Below are 9,156 nucleotides of genomic sequence, written 5' to 3' on the forward strand. Positions count from 1 at the left end.
AATTACAGGCCTGTCAGCCTGACCTTGGTGCTAGGGTAGGTGATGGAACAAATTATCTTGAGCACCATCATGCAGCACATGCAGGACACTCAGGCCATCAGGCCCTGTCAGCATGGGTTTAGGAAAGGCAGATTGTGCTTCAAGCTGCTGATCTTCTATGACCAGGTGACCCGCTTAGTGGATGAGGGGAAGGCTGTGGATGTGATCTACCTGGACTTCAGTGAAGCCTTCATCAGTTTCCCCCAGGGCACCCTGCTGAAGCCTCTGTTCATGGATTAGATGGGTATACTCTTTGCTGGGTCAGAAACTGGCTGAAGGCTGGGCCCAAACAGCTGTGGTGAATGGAGTTAAATCCAGCTGGCAGCACATCCCATGTGGTGTTCTCCAGGGATCAGTGCTGGGGCCTGTAATAAGTAATTGTTCTCAAACCTTCTATGACTGTAAATAAGCAACTAGGGCAAAGGGGAACCATTGTTCCATCACTGGTAACACCCTGAAAGAACTTCAGATCTTGCTGAGTTGGTGCCTGTGGTAGACTATGGCTGTGAATAGGTAACCAGGTCAAAAGGGGAACCATTGTTTCATCACTAGCAACATCCTGATAGGATTAAATGAGTTAACCAAATAAGATACTGAACACAACGTAGAGGAAGACTACGGGGGACCAGGACGACCCCCACTACCAGCTTACACAGCTACAGAAAAACACTGGAATATGCCACGTGTACCCGGAACTACAGGACTATAAAAAGGGGACTCCAGAAGGGTGAGGTGCGTGCCGTTTGCAGGAGCAAGGGTCTCCTCTGGACACCCAGCGCTGATATTTGCCTATATCTTGCGGGCTTGATTAATTAATAAATTGTTGTTTGGCTTTATCAACTGGAGTATGTCTCAAATTTATAACAATTTGGTGCCGTGACTCGGATGCAACTCACGAGATGGGACTCTTGGTCTTATCAGGGAGGCGCCCCGCCTGTTGTTTGGCGGCCTTGGTAGCCCATTTCCCATCTCGATTGCACCGACGAACCCAAATTCCAAGATATTAGGCAAAGGAGGCCGGCAGACCCTATAAACTTTGTGCACAAAGGTCCGGACGAAGACGCAGGATGCGTGAGTATCTGTGGGGGAAATCCGTTCGGTCTGGGTCGGGGATCCTGGAAGCGCGGCGAGTGTGTGCGTGCATGAGAGGGGGACCGGCAGCTCAGATTCCCCAAGCGAGTGCGGACCCTCAGTAGTGCGGTTCTCATTGCCCGCGAGGGCGTGAGCCACGAACCAGGGGAAGCGAGTGAATATATTGTTGACTGAGTGCGCTCCAGATGATGGGACAGAAGAAGAGCAAGCTGTCTGATCCCATGGGTAGCCCAAGGGTAGTGCTACACGGTAAGCCGCCAGACAGTCCTTTGGGGTTAATGATTGCCCACTGAGGGGACTAGCTGTCTAGGCGATGAAAGAATAAAGAGTGTATGATATGGGTAACATAAACTGTGTAACTACAGTGTGACCTCCTGAGAGTGAACAGGGGAAATTTGGATACTACAGTGTGGCCCTCTCAGGATGTATTGCCCCTGTGAAGTTTGTACGTAATTATAGGATGGCCGCCTCTAAGGCAGTCAGTATCTCTAATGATGCTTCTTCCCTGGCCTGGGGGATAGATAAGTTTTGCAATCTTGAGATGCACTGATCTTGTCCCTTACCCCAGGGACAGGATTGGGTGAAAAACTGCTGGCTCCATTAAATTATCTGGGCTGGCAGAATCAGTGCAAAAAGGCTGTGTGTATTCAAGCATGTATGAGCCATGGGGGCAGGGCATTCCCCTTGCTGCTCCGGTATATCCGGTCCACCTTAAAACACTGATTAGGGGTCTTCCTGATAGCTTGAAAATCTATGTGCAAAGCCTAAAGGAAAAGATTCTGCGAGCAACTGATCACAATACTTGCTACCCCAACTAGCAGAAACAGCCTGTTTTAACATGGGAGATTTAAGAAACCTAATCATAGAAGGTATAAAGGAGGCTGCTCCTAAACTTTACTAAAGCCTTTGAGATTGAGCAGGAAAAAGATGAGACACCCTCAGTGTTTTTACAGCGACTGAGAGATCAAATGAGAAAATATTCGGGTATGAATCCTGAAGATCCTGTAGCACAAGGTCTTCTGAAAGTTTATTTTGTGACTAAAGCATGACCTGATATTAGGCGAAAGGTACAGAAGATAGATGGTTGGAGTGAAAGATCTTTGGAAGATTTACTAAGAGAGGCTCAGAAAGTGTTTGTGAAAAGAGAGTAAGAAAAGCAGAAGCAGAAAGCAAAAATGATGGTATCTGCTGTTGATGAGGTAGTAAAGAAAAGAACAGAGCCAGTCTCACCTAGAGATAGAGGGAAAAGCTGGACAAAAGGAAGTGGGACGGGTGTGAGAAACATGAATGAAGGAGGAATTGGCCGAGGTAGGGGAAAACTTTGGCAATCCCTATGGGCTGGTTTTCTCTCAGCAGGATGTTACGGGTGTAGCAAACAGGGACATCTTAAGTGAGAATGTCCTGAGCTAAGAAAAGAAGAAAGGGTAATTCCCTTCATGTCCTTTGAACATGAATAGGGAAGTCAGGAGTTTATTAATTTAAGGTCCTACCAAGAATCCTTGATAAAATTGAAGGTGGGACCCCAGGAGGAGGACGTTGTCTCCCTGGTTGAGCTTCTAGGACTTCCTTAAATTTTATACAGACCAAAGTATAACTGTATCGGGGTAAAAGGGAAAGGATTCCCAGTCCCCATGTTTGAAAATACCACTTTAAGATTAGGTGATGAGAAAATTTGTGGGCAATTTATATATCCCTGATTCCAGAACTAATTTATTGGGAAGAGATTCGATAATACAATTAGGATTGGAATTGAAAACCCAGGATGACCAAATTGTGGTATCCATGGCTTTACTAACAGAGGAAGATGAAAACCAAATTGATCCAATAGCGTGGGTGCGAGAGGGTAATCGAGGTGGATTAAACATTACCACTTTAAAGATTAAACTTAAAAGGGACAATGACATTATTTGCCAAAAACAGTATGCTATTTCATTGGAAGGCTGTAAAAGTCTCCAACCATTTATAGAGAGTTTAATTAAGGATAAGCTTCTGAAACCATGTATGTCTCCTTTTAATACCCCAATCTTATCAGTAAAAAAAAAAAACAAACCCAAAAACAAACAAACAAACAAAAACCCCGATGGGTCATATCCTTTGGTACAGGATTTAAGACAGTTAAACCAAATAGTTCAAGTGCGTCACCCAGTAGTTCCTAAACCTTACACTCTATTGAGTAAAATACCAGATGACCACAGATGGTTTAGTATGATTGATTTAAAGGATGCTTTCTGGACCTGTCCACTGGACCTTGATAGTAGAGACATGTTTGCTTTTGAATGGGAAGATCCTTTCACAGGACAAAAGCAACAATTTATTTAGATGGACAGTTTTACCTCAGGGATTCACTGAATCACCAAATTTATTTGGACAAGCATTGAAACAAGTATTAGAAAAGTTTAAAGTCCCAACTGAAGTCACCTTTCTACAATATGTAGATGATCTTTTAATCTCAGGGAAAAATAAGAGAATCGTAAAGGAAACAACAAATGCTTTGCTAAATTTCCTAGGGAAACAGGGACTAAAAGTATCAAAAAAACCCAAACTGCAGTACATGGAAAAGAAAGTTAAATATTTAGGACATCTAATCAGTGAAGGGAGACAGAAAATAAACCCTGAGAAGATGAGTAGTTGAGTTACTTCTCCCGAAAACTAAGAAAGAGCTGTGAAAATTTTTGGGATTGACAGACTATTGTCGCCTATGGATTGAATCATTTGTACTAAAAACAAAGGGATTATATTTTAAATTGTTAGAAGAGCCTAATGACTTGGTATAGAGTAATGAAGAAAAAGAATTAATACAAGGATTAAAACAAAACTTGATCACTACTCCTGTGTTGGCACTGCCCTCCCTTAACAAACCATTCCACTTGTTTGCTACCATAGATAAGGAAACAGCCCTGGGGGGGGGAGTTACTCAAAAGTGGGGAGGCAAATGACAGCTAATTGCCTATTTATCTAAACTGCTGGACCCAATATCCCGAGGGTGGCCTGAATGTGTACAGGCAGTAGCAGCCACAGCCCTCTTGGTGGTAGAAAGCAGAAGGCTAACTTTTGGAAGAGCACTTATAGTAAGCACTCCACATCAAGTAAGGACAATTCTGACTCAGAAGGCAGGAAGAGGTCTCACTGATTCTAGGATTTTGAAGTATGAAGCAATTTTAATGGAAAAAGATGATTTAGTTATAACTGCTGAATCATGCCTCAATCCTGCCACCTTTTTATCAAAAGGGGAGACTAATAACCAAAAACTTGAGCATAACTGCTTAGACATAATAGAATATCATATTAAAGTGTGACCTGACTTGAGGGACATACCCTTGCCAACAGGTCGCTGTTTATTTATCCACTGGGTAGTACAGGCACTAGTGGACCACTTTGGAACCAAGTATATGTGTATTGGAATTTATAAAATCGCCAAAAGGATGGTGGGAAAGTGCCTGACATGCCAGAAGGTCAATAAACAACAACTCAGAAAAAAAGATACCGGGGGCGAGGGACCCTTTCTTGCGTTGCTTACCACAGATACTGCGGTTTGAACGGCCGAAAGAGGTTGGACGCACACGAGCAGAATAAAGACCGGTTCCAGAATCTCCGTGGGAAACTACAAACAATCCTGACAACTTAAACGCCACCTTTCGAAGAACCAGCGAGTAAAACTGTCTATGAATGACAATTTATTTTGTTCAAATGTTGGATGTATATGTTATACTTTCTTTTGTTTTGAGTGTCGAGTATGTAAAGACAATTGGTGGGTATATTATAGAGAAGGAGAATATACCCCAGACATTTGTGAAAAATGTTATTGGGCAGAAAGAAAACTAACCGAATTAACCCTTAAATTAGCAGTAAAAATTGGAGAGATTATCCAAGGGTCTGAAGAGTGGTGGAGGATATATACAAAAGGGATAAATCCCAAATTAGGTTGTACATATCCTAATGAATATAAACAAGGTAGCCCAAAAATAATTCGGGTAGTGTGCCGGTTCCAGGTGAAACATCTGGATTGTTCAGCCCTGGAAGTGAAACATAAAAATTGGGAAGCCTATAACACTCGTAAGCAGAGGACAGGAAGAACCCCTGAAGACTATGACTGCTGCCGAGAAGATGGAACACCTTGCTGCTCCAAGCAACGGAGTAGGCAAAGGAGGCAGAGGCGTAAGGAAATCGTGGGGTATTAAGCCCTCCAGTCCTATCACGAGGTGGTTCCATACACCAAGGCTGAAAAAGGCACCAGATACCCAAGAACCAGAAAATACCAAACAAAAACGATTGAGTCCAAGCGTCACCACTCTAGAATAGTTATTATGAACCCACCAATTGCCTTAAATAAAGGGGGGCTAATAATTGTATTTTTATAGATTTATTTTAATTTTGTATTTTGTTATTTGGGGACTGGGACCGCATTAGATCCAAGGCAAAACGTATTGGGTTACATTATCTCAAGCTTTGAATGCTACTACTTTTTGTGCTAGTCTTGCCACACCAAGTACTCCATTTATCACGTGCTTGGTAGGAGTGCCACTGAATAGTTCCACCTGGAAAGTTTTTGAGGTTGCAATGAGTAAAATAGCAAGATGTCCTTATATTTATAATGCCAGTGAGGGCATGACAAGGTATGATTCTTGGGATGATAGAGTCCCAATTGGTCCAGAACCACAGGAACTGGAATTAATGGATTCTATGAATACCAGCTATTGTATACACATAGATGCTGCCAAGTACCCATGTAATGAAGGTGATCACGTTAATGTTTCTTGAATGATGACCTAAAACCGATTTAGAAAAAGAAGAGGCATCGATGCTATTATCTCAAAAAGCTGTTAGTCGGTTTGAGAAACAAATTGGTCAAAATTGAAAGGGGGGATTGTAATAAGTAATTGTTCTCAAACCTTCTATGACTGTAAATAAGCAACTAGGGCAAAGGGGAACCATTGTTCCATCACTAGTAACACCCTGAAAGAACTTCAGATCTTGCTGAGTTGGTGCCTGTGGTAGACTATGGCTGTGAATAGGTAACCAGGTCAAAAGGGGAACCATTGTTTCATCACTAGCAACATCCTGATAGGATTAAATGAGTTAACCAAATAAGATACTGAACACAACGTAGAGGAAGACTACGGGGGACCAGGACGACCCCCACTACCAGCTTACACAGCTACAGAAAAACACTGGAATATGCCACGTGTACCCGGAACTACAGGACTATAAAAAGGGGACTCCAGAAGGGTGAGGTGCGTGCCGTTTGCAGGAGCAAGGGTCTCCTCCAGACGCCCAGCGCTGATATTTGCCTATATCTTGCGGGCTTGATTAATTAATAAATGGTTGTTTGGCTTTATCAACTGGAGTATGTCTCAAATTTATAACAGGGCCCATCCTCTTGAACATCTTTATTCATGATCTGGACAAGGGGATTGAGTGCAGCCTCAATAAGTTGGTACATGACACCAAATTGTGGAAGGCAGGAAGGCTCTGCAGAGCAACCTGGACAGGCTGGATCAATTGGCAGAGGCTTTATGGGGCTTGGTCATGAGCTTTGGTAACAATAACAAAAGGCAGGGTTACAGTCCTGGAGCAGAGTGGCTGGAGAGCTCCCTAGAAGTACAGGATATGGGGGTGTTAGCTGAATATGAGCCAGCGCTGTGCCCAGGTGGCCAAGAAGGCCAGCGGCATCCAGGCCTGGATCAGGAATAGTGTGACTGCCAGGAGTAGGGAAGAGATTGTTCCATTATACTCAGCTCTGGTGAGGCCACACCTTGAGTACTGTGTCCAGTTTTGAGCCCCTTGCTCAAAGAAGGACGTTGAGATGCTGGATTGTGTCCAGAGAATGGCAGAGTAGACAGTGAAAGGTTTGCAGCACGAGTCCTGTGAGGATCAACTGAGGGAACTGGGGCGTTTTAGTCTTCAGGATGCTGAGGAAGACCTTATCACTTTCTAGAAGTACCTGCAAGAAGGATATAGAGAGGTGGAGGTTGGCCTCTTATCTCAGATAACAAGCGATAGGATGACAGGGAATGGCTTGAAATTATACCAGGGCAGATTTAGGTTAGAGATCAGGAAGAATTTCTTTATGGAAAGGGTATTCAGCTATTGGAACAGGCTGCCCAGGGACGTGGTGGAGTAACCATCCCTGGAAGTATTACAAAGGTGTGCAGATGTTGTGCTTGATGACATGGTCTGGAGGTGGACTAGGCAGGGTTAGGCTGTGGTTGGACTTTGTGAAAGATTCTGTGACTTTATGTTTGTTGCACTTCAAGGAAATTCCTGTTCTGTCATGGTGGGAAAGCACTGCCATTTCAGACAAGTGGTCAAGTGATTCAGTTGATGAAAATGTACTTATAAATATTTAATAAATGTCAGGAGAAATTTTAAGAAAGAAAAATATGTGCACCTTTTCAGGCAGACATGATGCAAAGAGAGCACAGCCCATCCTTACCCAGCGTGTGGGTCATACTGTATCAGCAATGGGATGACTGTGGACCATCATATTCCAGTTTAAATAAACTAGAGGGAAACAAAGAACCAGGAACTAAAACCCATACTAAATAGAGACTGGTCCTAATGTGAGTTACATGGTCAGGGATAAGCAGAAGAAGATGAGCTTAGAAACATCCAGTAATCAGTTTCCACATGGCATCCTTGAGCTGCTGGTTCCTCATGCTGTAGATGAGGGGGTTCACTGCTGGTGGAAAGACCGAGTAAAGAAATGACGCTACCAGGTCCAGAATAAGGGAAGAGATGGAGGGGGGCTTCAGGTAGGCAGACACAGCAGTGCTGACAAACAGGGAGTACACAGCCAGGTGAGGGAGGCAGGTGGAAAAGGCTTTGTGTCGTCCCTGCTGCGAGGGGATCCTCAGCACAGCCCTGAAGATCTGCACATAGGACACCACAATGAACACAAAACACCCAAAACCTAAACAGATACCAAACACAATGAGTCCAGTTTCCCTGAGGTAGGCATCTGAGCAGGAGAGCTTGAGGATCTGGGGGATTTCACAGAAGAACTGGCCAACAGCATTGCCATGGCAGAGGGGCAGTGAAAATGTATTGGCTGTGTGCAGCACAGCATGGAGAAACCCACCACCCCAGGCAGCTGCTGCCATGTGGACACAAGCTCTGCTGCCCAGGAGGGTCCCGTAGTGCAGGGGGTGGCAGATGGCAACGTAGCGGTCATAGGCCATGACAGTGAGAAGAAAGTGCTCTGTGGAGATCAAAAATAGGAAGAAAAAGAGTTGAGCCACACATCCTGTGTAGGAAATGGCCCTGGTGTCCCACAAGGAATTGGCCATGGATTTGGGAACAGTGGTGGAGATGCAGCCAAGGTCAGTAAGAGAGAGGTTGAGGAGGAAGAAGTACATGGGGGTGTGGAGGTGGTGGTCACAGGCTATGGTGATGATGATGAGGCCATTGCCCAGGAGAGCAGCCAGGTAGATGCCCAGGAAGAGGCAGAAGTGCAGGAGCTGCAGCTCCCGTGTGTCTGCAAAGGGCAGGAGGAGGAACTGGCTGATGGAGCTGCTGCTGTTGGACATCTGCTGCTGTCAAGTGTGGAGACCTGTCAAAGGATAAAGAGGTAGTGAGAAGTTAGGGAACAATTCTTTGAGGGAAACAGTTTCCAATTCACATTAACTCCCTGTATTCAGGAAGACATTTGTCAGGTCCCTTCTGGGAGGTCTCCTTTGTGCTGGCTTGAGCGTGTCACTGCTGGGAGGAGGGTTGGCTGTGGGCTCATGAGAACTCAGTCCTGCCTTGCAGCAGTCAGTAAATAGAAGGATGGCCTGATCTCAGACTAAATCCCCTGTGGATAGGAATGAGCTTTTCAGCACTGTCACTCCAATTTCACCTGAGGGCAGAGCAGAGCTTTGGAGCTTTGATTTTCCCCTGACTGAGAGCTGAGGAATCCAGTCTCACAGGGCAGAGCTCCAAAGCCCTCCTGTGGTCTCATCCTACCCAAGGAGGATCTCAGCTCCCCGCTCCCAGCCAGGGACACACAGGGCTCAGTGCAGCTGCCCACACACAGGTGATGAGTGG

The 9,156-nt window shown here is 44.9% G+C and overlaps 1 protein-coding gene across 1 annotated transcript; it reads right to left on the reverse strand.

Moving 5' to 3' along the window:
- Nucleotides 1–7,730: 7,730 nt before the first annotated feature.
- Nucleotides 7,731–8,657, reverse strand: LOC311200791 (olfactory receptor 14A16-like; the record flags this gene model as incomplete). Its single annotated transcript, XM_084275097.1, has 1 exon — nucleotides 7,731–8,657. The coding sequence occupies one exon, from the start codon at nucleotides 8,655–8,657 to the stop codon at nucleotides 7,731–7,733; it is 927 nt and encodes a 308-aa protein (XP_084131223.1).
- Nucleotides 8,658–9,156: the final 499 nt, after the last annotated feature.

This window comes from Gallinula chloropus (genome assembly GCF_964237585.1).
Source record: "Gallinula chloropus genome assembly, chromosome: 25".
NCBI lineage: Eukaryota > Metazoa > Chordata > Aves > Gruiformes > Rallidae > Gallinula > Gallinula chloropus.